Source organism: Propithecus coquereli, unplaced genomic scaffold (assembly GCF_000956105.1).
Source record: "Propithecus coquereli isolate 6110/MARCELLA unplaced genomic scaffold, Pcoq_1.0 Scaffold25, whole genome shotgun sequence".
Taxonomy (NCBI): Eukaryota; Metazoa; Chordata; class Mammalia; order Primates; family Indriidae; genus Propithecus; species Propithecus coquereli.
Window position 1 is genome coordinate 7,975,363 of NW_012148063.1, and position 22,088 is coordinate 7,997,450.

Consider the following 22,088-nt stretch of genomic DNA (forward strand, 5'->3'; position numbering starts at 1 on the left):
TATTCTCCTCCCTGTCGGTCAAGGTTGGGAACAGTTGCTCTACGTTAGAAGCGCCCACGCCACGATCCAGCAGGGCGCGGCAGGAGGGGAAACTGAGGCCGGGGCTCGGCAGCCCCCATCACGCGCAGCCCGCCCGGGGTGCACCTGGCGCCGCGCCCCGCCACCACCGCTTCCTGTCCCGCGCGTGCCGCGCTCACGTGACCCGAGTCGGGCGGAGCCGGCCGGGCAGGGATCACCTGAACAAGGAGGTCACGTGAGCGGGGGGCGGGGAGGGGGCGGTGCCGAGCGGCGGTCACGTGACGCGGTTCCGGGGCCGCCGCTGTCGCCGCCGCAGCCGCCGCCGTGCCCAGCAGAGCCTCGCTCCTCTCGGGCTGCGGCGCCTGCTCCCGTTCCGGCGCCAGCTGCCCCTCCGCGCCTGCCCTGGCGGCGCGACCCTGTCCTGGGCGCTGCCCCCCGGAGTCGCGCGCCGCTAGCCCAGTGCCCGCGGCGCAGCCTGGGCCCGGCGCGATGGGGGCCGCCGCCGGCCGGAGCGCCCACCTGGGGCCCGCGCCCGCCGGCCGCCCGCCGCGCTCCCTGCTGCTGCTGCAGCTGCTGCTGCTGCTCGTCGCGGCCCCGGGGGCCACTGAGGCCGAGGCCGTCGAGTTCCCCGAGCTGTGCAGGTGGGTGGCCCACCGGGGCGCAGGCGTCGCTCGCGGGGGCCCCGGGCGCGCGGCCGTGGTGGGGGGCAGGGAGTGCTCGGGGAGGTGCGGGGGTCCCCGAGTCGCTTCCAGTCTACGCTGGGACCCGCCCCGCGCCCAGGAAAGTTGAGCGCGTGCTAGCCGGGAGGCGAGACCGGGGTCCGGCGTGCGCGGGCGGGGGGCCGGGAGGACGCGCTGCCCCGCGAGCCCCGTGCCCGGCCACTTGTGGCTGTCACTGAGTCGGGGGCGGCTTTGTGTGCGAGCGGCCGGCCGCCCCGTCCGGCCGACACGCTGCGGGCAGCCTCGCGCCCAGTGCCTGCCCCTCGCAGCGGTGCGTCTGGGAAAGTTGGAGGAGGCAGGAAGGAACTGCAGCTGCGCTTTGTTCCCACTGCACGTCTTCGTCAAAGTTTCACCAGCGCGGCTTTGGGGAGGCCCCAGTGTGGGAAGACTCGCCAGTGCGTCGGAGCCCACGCGCGTGGCCTTGGCGTTGGATGCTTTTGGTTTCACTTGCTGATCGATTTCTTCCATGTGGGTTTTCATTTTCTCTTTAAGTAACTTTTCAGCAGTAGGTGACTTTTCCCCCCTCTTTGATTGGGGGTTGGGGGGTGGTCATCCTGTGTTGGCTTCAAGACTTCACTCTTCACTCCTCTTGAGCCCAACTTCCTGTCCAGTTGCTCACATGATGTCATTGTCTCCGGGGTGGATTATTCTAGTGGAGTCTCCTGCTCTGGGAACCACGGTTGTATAACCATTACTCCCATAGATGGCTGTTAATGTCCTACAACAGCCAGGAGTCCCTGGTCTGGGGAACTTCCAATTCGTGGAATTTTCTGACCAACCTTCTCTGGACTGTTTAGGGTTATGGAAAATCCAGCTTTTATTTATTTTTCAACTTTGGATAAAAAAAAAAAAGGCAAGATGTAAAGTTCAGAATAGTGAACAGTTTCCTCCTTGGCAATAGCGTGGTAACTTTTCAGAATGAAGTGAAGTTTAGAATATGTTGAGGTGAATTTTGAGTTTGTCCCAGCGTTTATGGGGTTCTTATTTTTCCCTCATCTTAGAAATAGGTTTATTAGCACTTCTGTGTTCAGAACTTTTAGAAACTATTATTCTAAGGAGAATGAGGCAGACCCCACAATAGAAACTCTTTGGAAAGACCGTATCCTTTATTTCCAAGGGGGAAGTGCAGACTTGAGGGAGAATTTATGGCACAGTAGTTTATAGACGAGTTAGCTACTCTATGATACATAGTTGCTCTAAGTAACTGGCATGGCACCGAGAAAAAGGGGGCAACATGAACAAGGTCAGGCTGAGACTGACATTTAAAGGAGGATATTTTGGAATAATGGCTGCTATGACCAAAAACATCCATAAGAAATTAACTCAGCTGGGCTATTGGTGTGGAAGTCTTGGTCTTGTTAATCAATTGGAATTTATTTCTTAACAGTTAAGGTTAAAGTTGGCCTCAAGGGTATACTGATACTCTGGATGATCCAGGGGCCTCTGACTTTTGCGTTCGGTTAATCATCTCAGCAGCTTGAACCTGGTTCATTAACCTCATCTCCAGGTGGAATGTGACCTCTTGGTACAGTAGGAATGGCCTTTTGTATCTTTATATATTTCTGGCACTGACACATGTGGTCCTAGCTTAGCAAATACTGAAGAGGGTTCTGAGGTTGATATGCATTAGAAGTATGATAACATGTGCCTTCTGTGGTCTTGGAATGTCTTTAAAGTTGGTACGTTCGGTTTTTCTGCCAGATTTTCCTGGGACAGCAAAGCTCCCAGTCACTTCAGAGGTGGATTTTGACACACCTCTTTCCCCTACCTGTTACTGCGCTGTGGTTGCTCATGTAGACTTCTCCAGAGTCACTTGCAGGCTCTGAACAAAACACCTGCAAAGTGAAGTTCTTCCTGTGTTTTCCTGTTTTAAATTGATACCTCTCCTTAAATACTTTTAAAGACTTTTCTTGGGGGTGTGTGTCAATAATCTGTGTACTTTTAGGAGGTAAAACTGGCTAAAAGTACCTTAACTCTAGCACATATTTGAGGAATAGGAATGTGAACCGATCTTTTTTAAAATCCAGTTTAAGGCCAGGCGCGGTGGCTCACGCCTGTAATCCTAGCTCTCTGGGAGGCCGAGGCGGGCGGATTGTGCTTAGGAGTTCGAAACCAGCCTGAGCAAGAGCGAGACTCCGTCTCTACTAAAATTAGAGAGAAATTAATCGGACAACTAAAAATATATAGAAAAATTAGCCAGGCATGGTGGCGCATGCCTGTAGTCCCAGCTACTCGGGAGGCTGAGGCAGGAGGATCGCTTGAGCCCAGGAGTTTGAGGTTGCTGTGAGCTAGGATGACGCCATGGCACTCTAGCCCGGGCAACAGGGTGAGACTCTGTCTCAAAAAAAAAAAAAAAAGTTCTGCCAAATATCACCAAAGCGTGATGTGTTAAGCTACATTTGTATTTTGTTCCTGGACATCCATTTGCTGAAATGTCAGTGACTTACCCAAGTCTCCACTATGAGTATGAAAAGTAGACTCCTATAAGCATTACCATTTGTTTTTGCACCTTGGTTGCATGGAGGCTGTCCCTGATGTACAGAAGGATTGTGATCCAAGTGTCTGTAAGTTGGGCGTTTGAAATGTGGAACACCTTTTCCCATGGAAAACAGTCTTGTTCCTTGTGGTACGGTGGCTAGGGCAGTCCTCAGAAACCCATTATCCTCGCAAAGATTTTGGAGTGCCCGCACACCATGCAGCTTTCACTAGCGCTTAAGCAGTAAATTCTCATTGCTCTAAAAGGTTACTCCTTGCTCTAAGAGCTGGATTTCTGGGGAAACAACCTCTTCTCCCAAGCCTAGCTCCCTATAGCTTAGGATATTTTTCATCTGCAGTCCCTTAGGACCAACAAGAAGGGAAGTCTGGGCCCGCTTCAGGGGTGCCTGCCAGGCACTTTGTGGGAACAAAGCCTCAGTGTGCGCTTTGGCTCTGAGCATTCCTGGGAATGGGGTACAATTCTTGGTGCAGTTATTGGCGGACGGGTGAAGTAGCAGCAGCTCTAACTTCATTCATGCTCGTGGAGAGGCCTTCTCTCTGCAAGTTGCACGTTGAACAGCAGGTACTACAAAGGCAAGTTTCCCAAAGTGTATCTGGCTTGAAGCAGTATTTTAAATAAGGGCTTGTTTTTTGGAAAGACTCAATAATATGTTTTTTAAGTGTTAAGGGGATTGCTGTGCCAGGTGAGCCCTGTGCTGGGGAAGTAGTTAGTGATTCTTAGATAGTTCTCAGGAGATGATGTGCTCGTACAAAGAGTGTGTTTCTTGAGGCTAGTGTGACAGGCTGTGAGACTGGCCTGTGCAGAGGTCCTGGGGCAGGAAGGAGTGTCTGAAGGTCAGTGGGGCAGGACCAATGAGAGCAAGGAGAGAGTGGGCCCCCGGGGAGAGGGGGCAGAGGCCAGGCCGTGCAAAACCACCAAAGTGACCAAAAGGCTCTTAGGTAGTCACCAGCTTTACTTATTACTGTATGCCTTAAACTTAGTAAAAAGTACATATTACATATATTACATGCAAGTTTCCACCCTTTAGTTAGGTGTTAACAAGATCCTTAATGTATTAGGTCTTAACAGTTTTATATAATTATAAAATAATGCATTGGCTGACTAGATTTAGGTAGTTAAGTACTTTAAAATTGATCCATAACAAGTTTTCCACAAATTGTTTGAGTATAGATGCTGGAAAGTTTTTATTATATTGAGGATAAGAGAATAATGAAGCCAGCTGGGAGTTGAGGTTGGTTTAGTTACTGTCTCTAAGGAAATTTCTTTCCTCCCTGCAGTTTTTCCAAAGGAACAATGCTTATATGCCTAATTTGGGCCACATGTTAAACCTGGATCACATCCATTTGTGTGTATGCATTTCTTTCAACAATAAGTGTCTGTAGAAGCCTAAGATTGTTAATTATGATTACATTAGGCCTCACGAATTAATTCTTAGAACAGCATCCTGACAAATTCCCAGGAAATGAATGCCTGATTGGGTTTCACATCTTTTATCAACATTTTATAGACAGAGGGATTTTTAAAAGATGGGCCTGAGAAAAAGAATTTAGATGTTCTCTTCTCTGTTTTGATCTTGGCTTATAAACTATTGTACTGGCCAGAGAGGACTCAACAGGGGTCCAGGGCTGAGTCTAGTGGCAGAGAGTAGCTCATCACTTTGCAGGTGCTGTTCTTTTTCTTCTTTTGAATGTCCCAGCCACGGAGATCTCTTGGTAATGCCCCAGCTGGTCATGGGGTGGTGTGTGAGGAGTGGAAGTAGCTGTCTGACTTTGTAGGAAGTGTCAAACTGTAACCCAAAGTGGTTGTGCCATTTTGCATTCCCACCACCAGTGCATGAGAGTTTTAGTAGTTCTACATCTTTGTCAACACTTGGTCTTGCCAGTCTTAATTTTAGCCATTTTAGTGAGTTTTTAATGGTATCTCAGTGTGGTTTCAATTTTCATGTCCCTGCTGACTCATGATGTTGAACATGAAGGAGCATCTTTTCTTGTATTTGTTGGAATGCCTGGTGATCTTCATGTGCTTATTGACTATTTGGATAGTTTTTGTGTTGTCTTTTAAAAATAATATTTTCCCTCCACCCTCCTTAAAATTTTTTTGGGTTTTCTCCTTATCAAGCATTAATAGTTCCTTATATCTTCTGCATACAAGCCTTTTCTTAGATATGTAATGTGTATTATGAATATTTTCTTTCAGTCTTTGCCTTGCCTTTTCATTTTCTTAGTGATATCCTTTGAAGAACGGGTTTTGTTTTTTGTTTTTTTGGCAGAAACAGAGTCTTGTTTCTTGTTCAGAGTCTTGAACTCCTCTGCCCAGTGATTTTCTCACATTGGCCTCCCGAAGTGCTGGGATTACATCTGTGAGCCCCTGTGCCCAACCAAGAACAGATATTTTAAAAAATTTGGCGGACTCCAATTGGTCAATTTTTTTTTAATGGTTTGTGCTTTTGTAGTCTAAGAAATCTCTGTTAAGAAATATGCCCCAGCATTTCTCAACGTCAGCGCTGTTGACATTCAGGCTGGATAATTTTTTGTTGTGGGGCTGTCTTGTGCATTGCCCGATATTAAATAGCATTCCTGTCCTCTACCCATTAGATGCCAAGAGTACTCTCTGCTGGCCCCATTCCCAGCTGTGACAAATAGAAATGTCTCTAGACATTGCAGATGATGGGGGGTGGGGCCACTGGTCTACTCCAAGGTCAGAAAGATTTTCTCCTATGTTTGCTTCTAGAAGTTTTATAGTTTTAACTTTTTTATGTTTAGCCCTATGATCAGTTTTTTGGATTTAATTTCTGTGTTTGACGTGAAGGGTGAAAGTTAATTTTTTCCATGAATATATTTAGTTCTTTTTGCTAATATTTTATGTAATATGTTTGCAGTTGTTTTTTAAAGTGAGATTGGGCTGTAATTTTCTTTGCTGTGCTGCTCTTGACTGATTTTGTTATCAAAAATATGTTTGCTTTGTGAAAAGAGCTTAATTAATTAGCTTTTAGTATTTTTGTATGTGGTGGACATTTTCTGTTCCTTAAATTTTGGTAGAACTCACTAGTAAAACTATCTGGGCCTGATGCCTTTGAGGAGGTAGAGTATAGTGGGGGAGGAGTTTTGATTATGGTTTTAGTTTTATTTACCTTGTCCATTCAGATTTTCTACTTTTTTGTTGAGTCAGTTTTGGTAGTATTTTTTTTTTCTGGAAAATTATCATTTTAATTACACATTCATATGTAACATGCTACTCTTTTATATTTTTGAAAATACTCTATGTATCTGTAGGTAAATTTAAAAAATTCCTGATGTTTAATTGTATACTTTTTCCCCTAATTATATTTACTAAAAATTTGTTTACCTTTGATTAGTCTTTTCAGAAGAACTAGTATTTTGTTTTGTTAACCATTTATTTTCAGTTTTATTAATTTCTGTTCTCTGTTAGAAAATAGAAAAAAGGAAAGCTGAACAGCACCAATGAATACATCATTTTTCTGTTTCTAGTTTGAATTGAAAGCTTAGATCTTTTGTTTTAAATCATTTTACATAATTAAGAAAAGTATTTAAAACTATATGCTGCTTTCTCCCGAGCGCTATACCTCTCTTATAAGTTCTGATACATGGCTTTTTCATCCTTCAATTCTATATATTTCCTTTTGGACCCCCAAATTCTATCCATGTCAACTTTCGGGACCCACTAAATTTTTAGACTTTTTTTTTCAGGTAAATGGATTTTTGGGGGGTTATTTATTTTTTTCCACTGTGGCCAGTAAATGTGGTGGAATTTGTTGCCATTTCCTGTGTGGCCTCGCACCTAGTCAAGTTGGGAGTCTTTTACGTGTTTGGAAAAAATGTTCTGTGTTTGGGTCAAAGTTTTTTTTTTTTTTTTTTCCTTTGAGATATGGTCTTACTCTGTCACCCTGGTTAGAGCACAGCGGTGTCATCATAGCTCACAGCAACCTCAAACCCCTGGGCTCACCCGATCCTCCTGCCTCAGCCTCCCAAGTAGCTGGGACTACAGGCATGCGCCACTACATCCGGCTAATTTTTCTGTTTTTTGTAGAGATGGGGTCTCACTCTTGCTCAGGCTGTGTCAGAGTTATTCATTGTGTGGCTGTCCAGCTTTTCTTTGTCCTAACTTATTCTTTGTCCTGCTTGATTTGTCTGTTGCTTTTATCCTTGTGCCGGCTACCATTTTGGACAGGATTGGAGAAGATGTCTTCTGCTGGTCTCTGGGCTTACCGATGCTCCCCATGTTCATCAGCTCTGCGGCTTCTCTGTTGTCTGTTTCCACGAGGTCCCTCATTGCCATGTAGTCACAGCTACCTATTCTGTCTGCAGCTTTCCGCACCCCTCTGAAGATGTGTTTTAAAGTTCTGCCCTGATTGCTGTATTAGTTCTTTTTCCTTGGCCCCGGTTTCTTCAGTTCGGGTTTGTCATCCGGTGATTCTGCTGCGCTCTGTGCAGCGAGTCTCCGTGGGGACGTTTGCTGCCTCTTGTGCAGCTGCACAGGGCAGGGCTGGAAGCAGTTGTTGGAACTTGGCTATAAATCGTTCTGGGGGAGACTGGGGGATGGGCAGGGCATGCTCTGTGGCTGGTCCTTTCCGTCCTCCTGAACATCACCCAGGCGTGTTCCTGCCAGGAGACAGCTGCTGAACCCCTGCTGGTCGCTGTTGGCAGCGTGTTCCCGAGCCGGGAGATCTGGGTTATTGAGCTGCCTGGGTCAAACCACTTCTTTGCTCTGGACCTCATTTTGCTGCTCAAGACTGAAGAGAGGTAGGAGTTAGTTTTGGAAGTCACTGTCCTGGTTTTGAATCTGGACTCCTCCCTTCCCAGGCTTCGGGCAAGTTATAGAAGCTCATAGGTCTTGATTTCCTTCTGTGTGGAATCAGGATACTGGTCCTGTTCTCAGGCTCAGTGTAGGAATGAGAGTACGCTTGAACGTCTGGTACATCCTCAGTGTCATCCGTGGTAGTTGTTGCCTTATCTGTAAGTTAGTTGCTGTGTCAGATCAGTGATTTATTTTTTTTAGCCTGTTACTCCATTAATGTCGTGGAGTTTCTGCTTTAACCAGGGAGCACTTCTTCTTCACCTGTTTCATACATTGGCACTCTGTGTGAGATTCCTTTTGAGGAAGAAAGGTTTCCACTGTCTAAAAAAATCGTTTAAACCACTGGACTATGTGATTCTCTGGGTCCATTTGGCATCCAGATTTCTGTGACTCTGAGTTATGTAGCCTTCAGGAGTCCTTCCCAACTCAAATTCCCTGAGCAACAAGGAACTTAATGATGGGAGGTGTGGGGTTTGGGTGGGTGCCAGGTGCCATATGTTGGGCTCCCTTACCCGGTGTCCTTTCCTGCTCCACCCTCCTTCCTGTAGTGGCTTCATCCAAGCTGGGAGCAAGAGGGCTGCGGCGGTTCCACCGTCCAGGAGAGGAAGAGAGAGCCTCCTTGTTTGTCTCTTGTAGGCATCAGGAGGGCCCAGCCAACTTGTGCATGGGCGTCAGCAGTCGAGGGCTCCTGTCTTGACTTAAACCTTACCAGCATTCCCTGGAGGGTGGAGGAATGGGTGCTGGATCTCAGGGTGTCTACTGTAGGTGGGAACAAGGAAAGAGTAAACACCACCTTGCTGTAACTATAAACAAACAAACAAACAAACAACCCCCAACCGTTGCTGACTAGGTTTTGGGGTGCCCAGAGCAGTGCATCGTATGCCTGTTTCTGTCTGTGTGTCAGTGGCACCAAGGGGCGTGTCTGTGTGAATACTCCACAGTGGGGCAAATCCCAGGCCCTCTGGTTCCTGTGAACGCGAACCTTGCCCTTCAGATCAGCGAGAGACCTTTGGTGGGCTTTTTCTTTTTCCTTGTTTGTGCCTTGAGATCCCTTGGGGCCGCCATTGCTCAGCCGACACAGGGAGGGCACGTTCCTCGGATGAGGGAGCAGATCCTACAAGCAGTGTCTGCCATAGAGGACAGTCATGGAAATGAGAGAGACCGTGGAAGGATTTGATCTTAGTTTTGTTTTAGAGGACAGAGGGAAGGAGGGACATAGGGAAAGATTAAGGAGCGTGTAAACAGTGAAAAGGGGCCTTTGCAGTTGAAAGTTTAGGAGGTGTCTTTCCAATCAGAGCTGTCTGTGCTCTTCGCTCTTGGTGTGTGCAGGAGGAAAGCGTGCCTGAGTGACGTGGAGCTCATTCAGGAGCAGACTGGCCACTGGGTTTTGATTGGGGTATGAAATTAATTTGTTGCCATCTGTATGGTTCTCTCTACTCCAAAACCAGTTATGAATTTTAAAACAGCTGTTTTGTACTTAAAAAACCCCCCAACACTCCTGCCTGCAAATAGCACAGCAAGCCACCAGAATAGAAATGCTAAAGAAGTGGGTTTCCTAGAAGTGCCAAGGGTGCGACTCTGGTGAGTCACACGCACTGTTCCTCTGAGGCTCCCTCTGTCCACCTGGTGCCTGCAAAGTGAGAAGTCAGCGCATCTCTTTTGTCTGTCTTTTTAGAGCCACCCTTTAGAGAGGCAGTGGGAGTTAATCGATTGCATGGTGGACCCTGGCTGCCTAACTGAGGGAGGGAAAGAGGGTCAGGGGGTGAGGGGTGAGCTGTTCTACAGGGAGTCCACTGTTCCAGGCCTTTCTGTAAGAGGACTTGACTTGATTTCTCTTCTCTTTTTTCTTTCCTTTTCTTTTTTTTCCTTTCTTCCTCCCTCCTTCCCCTTTCTCTCCTCCCCTCCCTCTCCTCTCCTTTTCTTTCTTTCTGTTCTTTCATGAGACAGAGTCTGGAATGCAGTGGTGTGATCACAGCTCACTGCAGCCTTGAACTCCTGGGCTTACCTGATCCTCTTGCCTCAGCCTTCTGAGTAGCTGGGGCTACAGGCACATGCGACCATGCCTGGCTAATTTTTAAAAACTTTTTTGTAGAGATGAGGTCTTGTTATGTTGGCCAGGCTGGTCTTGAACTCCTGGCCTAAGAGGACATTTTTAAGCAGAGACCAGAAGGAGGTGAATGAGTGAACTGTGGACTCAGGCTGAAGGACCATGTGTCGGGCACCCTGGCAGGGAGCGTGCCTGACCAGTTTGAGAAACAGCGTAGGGGCCAGTGTGACTGGAGTGGCTGGAGGGGCTGGGAGAATGGAGGGAGGGGACCAGAGGCAGAGGACTAGCTGGAGGCCAGGTTCCAGAGGCCCTGGGCCTTTGGCTTTTCCCCAGGGGGAGCCCGGAGCCCTTGGGGGATTTTGGTAGCTTGATGGGAATGTGGAAGATCTGATGGCTTCAATTTCCTCGGTGACCTGGGAAGCAAGATCGTTAGTTAAGGGCAGCAATTTAGCACACAACCTTTTCTCTTCAAGTCCCCTTGAAGTTGATGACCTTTTTACTGTGGCGATGTGGCGGAGATAGCACATGTCCTGGAGCAGGACCGGCCTCTTCCAAACAGGGGCTTGGCCACTTTGTGAATTTGTGACGGGAGGCAAGGTCACTGACCTCAGTAGGCTGTAGTTTCTGTGTAAAAGCGGGGAGGGATGGTGCTGACCTTGAGGGTTGGCAGAGGTTGAGCAACGATGTTCATAAATTATGCGGTGTAAGATGTAGTCCCTCAAAGACGTGGTCCCTATTCTTGGCTTAGGGGAGACAATGCTGTTCTTATGAACGCATAAAGGTGAGAACTGATTTGGCTCTAAAGGAGCATGCTGTGTGTGTGTTTCCTTTCCCCAGTTGGATGTCAGGTTTTGCAGAGCTGCGTGTGCCTGTCCAACATTTGACCCAACATCTTAAAGCAGGGACTGTTCTCCTGTGTCTACCTAATTGGCCTTTGTGAAGAACTAGCACCTGCCAGTGGCCTCCTTAGCATGGTGGATCAGCCAGCCCAGCTGACAGCCAGAAGTTAGGCCCACCTTCCTGTAGTTAGAGCATGCAGGGAGGGGCAGGGTCTCGGAGGGTTTTCTGGGACTTTGGTGGCAGGCAGAGTAGCGCCCTGCGCATTAAGATTTGCATTCTGTGCTGTGGGCTGGGTTGACTTTAAAGACAGCTAAATTCAGATGTCCATATAGTGAAGAAGGGGTGTAGCCTATGTTATCTACATGAGAGGAACAAGTAACGTATACTTTATAAAGTGTGAGAACATGCAATTACTCTGATTTTTAAAGAATCATCATGGAGCAGAGTTTAGGGTTGAAATACTGGCCTGCATCATGTACTATAGAGTTGACCTGAGCCAAGGGTAGCAGAGCGAAGACAGGCCATTATTTGTTGTTTTGGTAGCTTTGTGTTGTGGAAGGTCGCTTGCCAATTTACCAAGAATTCTACGCCTAGCACTGCAGTGAAGCCTTGTTAGCTTGGAGTGTCCTGTCTTCCCCCACCCTCCTCTGCCAGAAGTTTCAGATTTATCAGGTCTCTGTTCTGGTGGCAGCCAGTGGCTGGATGGCATGGGGTCAGGCAGGCCTGGAGTCGCTGGCCTGTCCTGAGAGGTCTGGGAGGCAGCTGACCGTGCGGGTGGGTGCGTGGCAGCCGCAGCTCAGCCTCCCTGGCTGTCTCTCTCGTGGCCCAGCTCCATGGCTCTGGCCTAGGGCCAGAGCTTGGCCCCTGACTCTCCCCTCTCCGGTTCCTTGCCAGTGTCATGTGACACTTCCTTGGGAGGCCCCGAGTCAACTTACCATTTTTTGTAAACTTAATTTTTAAGCAGTACAAATCCTCCTATCGATTCAGATGAAAGCCTGATATCATAGTCTCTCAGAAGCTCTGTGTTCCTGGTGTGGTTTTTTTCCTCACCGTGACCTTGCTTGTTAGCTCAGTTTTATGGACAAGGAAGTTGGGGCTGGGAGAGATTGTGTATTCACACGGCCTGTGGGTCCACGGTGGTGCAGGATTCAGGCTGGGGTCTGCGGGCTCTTCGTGGCACCTTTCAGAGGGAAGCTCACGTCTCTCTCTATTCCACGTGACCTCTGTTAAACTCACTCGCGATGCTGGCTTTATAAACATTGCCACGTCCCCGTTGCCTGCCCTGGTACCTTAGGCTCTGACGCTGACTTAGATGTCAGGTTGGACTCAGCTTCTAGACCTGGTATAACTAACTATCAGGGAGAATCAAAGAGTAATGCCTGGCACGTCCACGCTTCTGTTTCTTTCTTTATTTTTTGCAGGCTCTGTATCTTTATGCACAGCTTTGTGGGTTTGTGAGAATAGGAAGTGAAGTACTTCCTATATAAGCTTTGGCCATGCTGTGTCAAGCTCATGTGCCCTCCCCGCCTTCGCATCGGCGCATGGTCATCATGCCAAATCAGACGGTTTCTCTGTTAGTGTCGGCCACAGAAAGTTGCGGGCAACAGTGGTTACATTATGCTGTGACATCTGCAGCCCATGTCCACCGTGGGAACCCTGCCTCCTAACATGCTCTTCTTCCCGGCTGGCCTTTTTTTTTTTTTTAATTCCTTCTTAGTTTAGGAGATTGGTCCAGATTTTTGAAGGTTAGTGGGCCGGATGTATGAGCTGAGATTCTGATAAGGGGTGATAGTGAGCCAAATGATTTCTTGACTGTTCTGTTCTGAGAGACTTGGAGGCATGCCCAAAGTAGGAAAATCTCGTTTGGAAGTGCAGGTCGAAAAGACTTTGTGTTCCCTTTATCTCCAAAGTGTTAGATTGGTTGCTTGCTGTAGATTCAGAAAAAACATTCCTCTAGTTAGTGACCATGCACTGTGTTTTGCTATGGGAATTTAGCTTGTATATTACCAACTGGGTTGTTTTTTTTTGAAGGAAAACAAATTACAGATTCATATGTGCTTATTAATTTTATTAGATTTTAGTCGTTCCTTTATCCTGCTTTATGTGCTTATAATTGTAGGCCAGTAATAAAATGTTTAGTAGCTACATGATCATTACCATAACCCCAAGACTCACAGGGAGTGAGAGAATTAAAATACATTTCAAAAGAGTATGGATATTTGGCAATAAATGAGGAAGGGACAGAATGATAGTTCTTGGAAATGTTTTGTGTTGGAGGGAAGGAACCCAATTTCCTAAGATTTTTTTCTTTAAGGGATTGGGTGTACCATACTTTTTTTTTTCGGAAACAGAGTCTCACTCTGTTGCCCCGGCTAGAGTGCAGTGGCATCAATGTTGCTCACTGCAACTTCAAACTCCTGGGCTCAAGCGATCCTCCTGCCTCAGCCGCCTGAGTAGCTGGAACTACAGGCACGCGCCACCATGCCCGCGCTTTCTATCTTTCGTAGACACGGGGTCTCGCTCTTGCTCAGGCTGGTCTCGACTCCTGACCTCAAGTGATTCTCCCACCGTGGCCTCCCAGAGTGCTAGGATTACAGGCTTAAGCCACCACACCTGGCCCATACCGTGCATTTTGGCCATAGAATTTTACGTATTTTATTTTAGAAGTTAACTACTTTTAAAATGAAAGAACTCCAAATTACATCTTGCAAGGTATTGCAGTTTTGCAGGCATTCAGTGATGACATATATAAAAACTTTTGAGAGATGTCACATTAAGATACCAGTGTCAAATAGTTTAAAAATATTGTATAGCTGTATCCCTATGACTTTTTCTTTTGAATTTTTTCTTTTGGACGGATGTTTAGAACTTCCTTGGTGGAGATGGCTCTGCATTTCTCCTTACTGAGCTTTCCAAACGCCAGGCAGTGGTGTTGGCCAGTTAGATTTGCTCCTTCATTGCTGCCACTTGATTGGTTTCGTCTTGACCAGGAACAGTTTTAATTGTGGTACTTGCTGGAACTGTATTAGGAAAATAGACACACCTTCCAGTCTCTGGGTTGGTTGACAGTCTGTTACTTGTGTCTTCCTTCTAATTGGTAATCTGCCAACACCTCTCAGGATTTTATGAAACTTAAACCAAATGAGGTTAAAATGGAGCCTCTGTGCTGCTGACCAAACAGGGACTGACTTCAGAGCTGCAGGAGAGTGTCAGCAGAAGCAGGGAGATTACAGTCAGGAGCAACAGTATTAAGCTTGCTTTAAGGGAAGGATTCAGACCGCGTGCTTGGTTTATATGGTTAAATTAATTGCCCACATCTAGGGTGTATTTCGGCCACAGAACTCACTTTAAAATCGGAGCTCTTCTGAAGTCCCATGTGTGTGACTTCTGCCCCTCCCCCACTTCCTGATGGGCCCGATGGTTGGATTGTATCATAGGATGTTTCTGAGTTACCCAATATCACTTACTACTGGACTCTCTGCTGAGCTAAGTAGTCAGAGGAAGAGTATGAATCTGAGATGAGGAAGACAATGTAGACGTGTTCCTTCTTAGCGCAGTCCACAACCAGCTTGGATACAGACAGCGAAGAGAGTGCAGCCGCGGGAAGGTGCGGGTGAGGGAATTGATACTATTTCCATGGAAACCAGTGGGGTGTGGGAAGAGAGGTTGCAGAAGGTGATGCCTCTGATGTTTGGCAATTCCGACTGTGCAAAAGGGAAAGCAGAACTGGACTGAGAGTGTAAAGCAGAAGTTTGAAACTTGGGGAAGAACTTGAGCTAGGAAAAGCGTGTGATCTGTTGATCAGTATGACATGGTGTAGTCTGAATCTTCAAACAGCTCACGGCTTTTTCTTGAAGGCTGTCCTCAGATGGGTTCAGCCGCTCTGAGAAGTCTGCTTTTACTCTCCAAGTAGTGATCCATGTGAACTACGACATTAAAAATGAGAAGGAATTTCTACAAACACAGCCATGCGCTGCATAAGGACAGTTTGGTCACTGACATACAATGTATATGCCGTTGCTGCTGTAAGATTATGGTAGAGCTGGAAAATCCCTATCGCCTAATGTCGTAGTCATTGCAGTGCCAGGGCCGTGGTAATGCCATAGTGCAACACATCACTCATGTGTTCGTTGTGATGCTGGTGAAACCAAACCTGCCCTGCTAGTCGTATAAAAGCATACAGTAGTGTCCCAGGCCTTCACATTCACTCACCACTCACTGACTCACCCACAGCAACTTCCAGCCCTGCAAGCTCCATTCATGGTAAGTTCCCGATATAGTACCATTTTTATCTTTTTTTTTTTTTTTTTGAGACAGAGTCTCACTGTGTTGCCGGGGCTAGAGTGCCGCGGCGTCAGCCTAGCTCACAGCAACCTCAAACTCCTGGGCTTAAGCGATCCTCCTGCCTCAGCCTCCTAAGTAGCTGGGACTACAGGCACGCGCCACCATGCCTGGCTAATTTTTTTTATATATTTTTAGTTGTCCGATTAATTTCTTTCTATTTTTAGTAGAGACGGGATCTCGCTCTTGCTCAGGCTGGTTTCGAACTCCTGAGCTCAAACAATCCACCCGCCTCGGCCTCCCAGAGTGCTAGGATTACAGGCGTGAGCCACCACGCCCGGCCCATTTTTATCTTTTATACTATATTTTTGCTGTACCTTTTCTGTTTAGATACACAAGTATTCAGTACAGTCACATCTGTACAGGTGTGTAGACTATGCACATAGCCTATGTGGACAGTAGGCTGTACCATCTAGGTTTGTGTAAGTACACTCAGTGATGTTCACACAACTATGAAACTGTCTAATGACACATTTCTCAATAATGTGTCTGCATCATTAAGCAACATGAGATTGTGTGCTAGTCCCTTCTCATCCAAGGTTGCAGTTACCTGCTGTCTAAAAATCTTAAGATATTTTGAGAGAGAGACCACATTCACATAAGTCTTATTAATATATTGTTATAATTGTTCTATTTTATTAGTTATTGTTGCTCATCTCTTGCTGTGCCTAATTTATAAGTTAAACTTTATCACAGGTATGTATACATAGGAAAAAACATGGTATATATAAGGTTTGATAACTGTCCATGGTTTCAGACATCAGGGGTCTTGGAACCTAAGGGGCGGGGGGACCACTGTATCTGTTACTATAAGGAGCTGTAAAGGGCTGACTTAAATTTTTCTGTATAATTAACATTTTATTGAATCATATCGTACTGTAGATGTTGACAACTTAGTGTAATAGGAACTCGGAAATCTTTTTTTTTTTTTTTTAAATAGAGACAGGGTCTCGCTCTTGCTCAGACTGGTCTCAGAACTCCTGAGCTCAAGCGATCCTCTCGCCTCAGCCAGGAACTCGGAAATCTTTATTATGCCACACAGAATCTGTCATCTGAATGGCATTTACTGTGACAAGATTTAAACTCTAAAGTTTTGTGGATGTTTTGCCGGTTTCAGTGCTATAGTTGAAACTAAATATTTTCTGGAAAGTTAAAAAATTGTTTTTAAATGGAAAATAAAGCACTTGCCCTTGGGCCTCAGACTGACCTGGGTTTATCCCTGGTTTTGTCACTTCACAATTGTGTGATGTTGGGCAAGATCTTAATCTTCCTGAGCACGTGGGAGAGTTGAGTAATGGCATCGAGTGCTTGGCAGATGTGGCTCAGATGTCAGGGCCCGTGGTGGGTTGTGCTGTGAGCATTTTTACTGCACGGTCGGTGTCCTCCTCGCCCATCGGTGGTATCGATTCTGCGTGTGCCAGTCATCCTGGGAGGGAGGGCATTACTGTCCTGTCCCAGAAGATGCTACCGTGGAGTTGTATGGAGTGTGGGAGACCTGGTGCCAGAACTGTGGCCTCAGCAGGGAGTGGGCATGTCATGCGTGTGTGTCTAGAATCCTCAGGCTTGCTTGGATATGAGTTTGGATTTTTCGAGAGTGGGAGAGGGACCACTGGCTATCTACGTTTTACGCTCTGAAAAATGAGGTAGAGTAGCAAGGATTTTGCTTGCTTTTGCTAGTTTCAAAACCAAGGTTCTTACACAGTTTTATAACCAGAGGAGCAATGCTTGAGGAGGCTGCCTCCTTTGAAAATGTTAACTGGATTTTGCAAGGCTGGGACAATAGGCAGGGGTTCTGGGGGTGTTTCCAGTTGACAAGCTGCTTCCTTGGGCCTTTGCAGTTCTCCCTGCTCTGTCTCTGTGCATCCTGTCGGCTTCCTTCCAGTGAGACGGAATGTAGCATGGAGTCGGTGATTTTTAGAAAACTGGACACAGTGTTAGAGTTGCAAGAAAATGCCCACAGGGCTTCCTACGGGGAATCTGCTGCAGAATTTCCTTGTTGTAGCAAATATATTTAAAATATTTTTGTGTGTTTGTGTTTGGATGAAGGCTGCATTTCCACACAGCTTGCAGATGGTTTCTTCCAAAGGCTTGTTTCTTGCTAAAATTTAAATTTTTTTTTTTTGGAGATAGAGTCTCTCTCTGTTGCCCGAGCTAGTGCTGTGGAGTCAGCCTAGCTCACAGCAACCTCGAACTCCTGGGCTTAAACTATCCTCTTGCCTCAGCCTCCCAAGTAGCTGGGACTACAGGCATGCGCCACCATGGCCGGCTAATTTTTTTTCTATATATTTTTAGTTGTCCAGATAATTTCTTTCTATTTTTTAGTAGAGAGGGGGTCTCGCTCTTGCTCAGGCTGGTCTTGAACTCCTGACCTCGAGCGATCCACCCGCCTCCACCTCCCAGAGTGCTAGGATTACAGGCTTGAGCCACCAGGCCCGGCCTAAAATTTAAAATTTAAATATAACCGCTTAGTTTTCTCTTTGATCTAATATGTTGATCTCATTTTTTTTCTGGTTGATTTTTTTTTTTTTTTAAGTCTTTACTTGTGTAAACTCAAATGACTTAGTCTAGAATGTACCTTTTTCTGGGAATCTCAGCTGCATGATCACACTTGCTTGGCTGTAAAATGAGCGATACTGTTGCGCAATAGTGTTTCCTAATTTTGGCTGTATGTGTTCAACTCAGATAGAGAATTTTCTAGTGGACAGACTTTCAGACAAAAGTTTTCTTCTTCCTCAAAGATACCATTACGTTTTATTTAGTTTTTAATACTTGTATTGCTTCTGAAACGATCCTCTGGTTCTATAATGTGATCATGGTGCTTTTAAACTTCAGTATCAATTTAATTTTAAGAGTGATTATAGCCTAGGCCATTCTGGAAGCTTGGCCTTTAATCTGGAAAGAAATCAAAAATCATCTAGTTTCCAACATGCAATTTCTTAAACAGTGCTATCAGATATTCATATGACTTTCAAGTTTATTATGAAATAGTCTTTAAAAAATATTTACTATTAGCAGAAGCATATATAGGTGATAACCAGGGTACATACCAAAAGTATATAATAGTTTTTGGAATATGCTTCATGGATTTTCAGAGAAATTCTTTCAACTGAATGGCTATTCCTGAGCTCCTACTGCTACTACATGCTAGATCTTTGTTTTGAAGCAGACATAATGTCCATTGGAATCAGAATGTTTCGAATACTGACAGCTTGCAGATGTCTCGGTAGTGTAGTTAGAAACCTGTGACCATTTCTTCATTTTTAAGAGATGTAAGATCTCTGAGATATTGGTGCCTCCGCCCAGGTGCTGCTGACGGGTTTGCGACGGCATTGGAGGCGCAAGCCTGGAGCAGTGTTGCCTTGTGCTAAGTGGTGAGATCATCCCCTGAAAAAGTCGGGGTGCAGGTACTATAACAGGAGCTTCCCTCCCTACCCCTATGCCACTTACATTTTGATGAATCTTGACAAAACAAACACGAAATGCAAATAGAGGAAAGAATATAATCGAAGAGAGTGACATTTTTCTTTCTAGAAACTCGGATTTCCAGATAATCAGGACAATATCCCTTATTTTACTCTTTTTCATCTCTTTTCTTTTCTCCAAACACATATGCTTTTTACATTCGTCTTACTTAAATAGCACCTCTGCAAAATCGGCAGTGGAGTTTCGTTTTTAAGAAAAGCATAGTGTTTAGGTGCTACGTGGGTTTCTTTAGCGTTGATTCCTACCAAGTTGACTCATTTTAAATGATCACCTTTATCTGCCTCTATCATATACACTTAGGATTGCGAAATACTCTGATGATGCCACTGCTATGGTTTTGGGTTTGCTGTCCTGGTCCTGAATAAGAAATTAGCGTTTTTCCTGAATCAACCATAATTAATAAATAGAAAAGTTTTACTAATACCCTGCAAATGAAAACACTAGCATAACATTTTAAAGAGTCATAGTGTCTTGAGTCGCCTTCATTTGCTTCAAATATAAAATCAAAACTGGGAGAAAAAGAGAAAAAGAAAAGAAAAATTAAAAGAATAAAGAAAAATAAATCAAAATTATTAAATTAAAAAAAGATCAAAAAAAAAATCAAAACTGTTTCCTTAACCTGCAGAGCCCCGGTGACCAGTCAGCCCTCCCACTCTCCTCTTCCCCACCGCGCTCTGGCCGCAGTGCCCTCCCCTTTTCTGCAAATGTGCCATGTTCACTCTGCCTGAGGACCCTGGCCATGGCTGGGCTGTCTTCGTGGAACATTCTCCCTGCTGTATTTCCCCCAGGGTTGCTGTGTTTGTCATTCACATCTCAGGGCAAATACCATCTTCGAAGACTTCCCAGTCTGCAGTCTCTACCAGTTGTTTCCTATCTGCTGTGCTGTTATGTTTCCACCAGAGCAGGTATTAGCAGGGGGGATTAGCCTGTGTGTTTGTTTACTTACTGATAATATTTATTTTCTGTCCTCTCCACTGGAATGTACACTTCAAGAGGGCAGGGACTTTTTGTCTGTTTTGTTCACTGCTGTACTCTCCTATGCTTTTCACAGACCTATTTGTGAAACAAATGAATAAAGGTTAATGAAGGGCAAAGGAAACAAGCCTTTATTGATGACTTTTCTCTGTGCCCGGTAATACGTGGGTTTTCTCATGTTGTTTGATCATCCTGACCATAGGAGATAACTTACAAAGAAGCTTAGTTTAGTAGTAACAACACCCCACAGCTGTCATCCTAAGGCCAGCACTTAAGTACACCAGCCTGTTTTTCAGGTTTGCAGCAATTTAGTGGCTGTAAGTTCTGCCACCCTGCTTGTACGCTTGTGTGTGCTTATGTCACTTGGCTTCATGGCAGGTGGATCTGATTGGTCCCCAGAGCTAGTTTCAGGACTGTTGTGGCGCCTCCATTGCTGGACGGGGCTACCGGCCACTGGGAAACGAATTCTAGGCAGGGAGGGTGTGTTGCCCGATAGTTTTGTGCTGAGTCAGCGCCCTGCGGGTGTGGATGGGCGCTCTGGGGAGTGGACTGCTACCTCTGTGAGGGAGGCGTCCTGTTGCCAGCGGGGTGCTGTGCTGGGCGAGCTCAGATAAGCTGAGCAGTCCTGCACCCAGCCCTCCACGGCTCCTGGGCAGGCCTCGTCTGGGCACTTCCAGTTCAACTTCTCTGCCCTCCTTTCAGCACTCCTGCTGAATGGAAGTTATTATAATAAGGCATTTTTCATTTGGCAAGGAACTTTTCAGTCACTCTCCCCTTTTTCTGTTTCTGCTCTTGCTGAGGAAACGATCTCCATTTTACAAAATGGACAAAGCGTTCTCCCAAGGAAGAGTAGAGAGTTGAGAATAATTGTTTTGACAGAACCAACAAAACCACCTGTTTTGCCCCAAGTGTATGGATTGATTCATTAGCAATTACTCATTGTCTGCTTTGCCCGAGGTTTGAGCAGTGAGTTTTAATGCTTGATGGAGTGGATCCACCTAAAGTGAATTTTGTCTGATTTCGCATCAGATAGTTGACTCATTGCGCAGCCTTATCTTGTCAGTTCAGATCTGAACTGTGGCTGTAAAAGGTAAAACCAGAAGTAGAACTGTCTTTGATGCCATAGTTAGTTTTTTAATAAAATAAAGAGTTGAAAATCCTTGGCTTTTCAGCATTTTCGTGTGATTGGAAGGGTTATATACTATCTTATATTCAACATGATTCTTGAGCAATTATCTGAGTTGAGGGCAGACGCGGTGGCTCACGCCTGTAATCCTAGCACTCTGGGAGGCTGAGGCAGGTGCATCGTTTGAGCTCGGGAGTTCGAGACCAGCCTGAGCAAGAGCGAGACCCCGCTTCTACTAAAAAAAATAGAAAAAAATTGGCTGGACAACTAAAAAAATATATATAGAAAAAATTAGCCAGGCATGGTGGCGCATGCCTGTAGTCCCAGCTACTCGGGAGGGTGAGGCAGGAGGATCACTTGAGCCCAGGAGTTTGAGGTTGCTGTGAGCTAGGCTGACACCACGGCACTCTAGACCAGGCAACAGAGCGAGACTCAGTCTCAAAAAAAACGAGCAATTATCTGAGTTGGTATTCTTCAATTAATGGTAGGTTGTTTTTTTTTTTTTTTTTTTTAAATAGATGGGAGTTTTGCTCTGTCACCCAAGCTGGAGTGCCGTGGTGTGGTCATAGCTCATGATTTTCATATTCTGATGATGGTTGAGTCGTGAGGTGGCTTCAGAGTGGATTTAACCAGAGTGGGGTTGTATTTAGTAGTTTCTGACCTGACTTCTTGTCAACTTAATATAACTGACTTTTGTATTTTTGGCTAATGAGAGCATCTTGTAGTTTTTGGAAGTTTTAAGCAAATGTGGCTTGAATATAAAACTAGAGAGAAGTTTAATTATTGGCAAATCAATGACAGTGACAAGTTGTTTTTCTTCTTTTCCAGTTATACATGGGAAGCTGTTGATACTGCAAATAACATACTTTATAAAATCAACGTCTGTGGAAACGTGAATATTGCCCAGTGTGGGCCGTCGAGTGCCGTCTGTATGCACGACGTGAAGACAAACAGTTACCGCTCAGTGGGTAAGTAAAACTGCCTTCAGTTACTGGATGGCAGTGTGGTCCCTCAGGCTTTCAAAAATGACTTCGTGTGTATGGCTACTGTATGTAGCTATATACACACTTACATGTATATGCTTGTAATACATAGTATATACTTTATGTTTCATAATAGTTAAAAATGATAACAATTTGGGCCGGGCGCGGTGGCTCACGCCTGTAATCCTAGCTCTCTGGGAGGCTGAGGCGGGCGGATTGTTTGAGCTCAGGAGTTCGAAACCAG

The 22,088-nt window shown here is 45.7% G+C and overlaps 1 protein-coding gene across 1 annotated transcript in view; it reads left to right on the forward strand.

Annotated features, from left to right (window-relative positions):
* The first annotated feature begins 507 nt into the window (after positions 1–507).
* The window catches only part of IGF2R (insulin-like growth factor 2 receptor), a 104,718-nt gene continuing 83,137 nt past the window's right edge, over positions 508–22,088 (forward strand). The window contains 2 exon segments of the mRNA XM_012646830.1: positions 508–659; positions 21,690–21,829. Coding sequence (XP_012502284.1) covers positions 508–659; positions 21,690–21,829 — 292 coding nt within the window.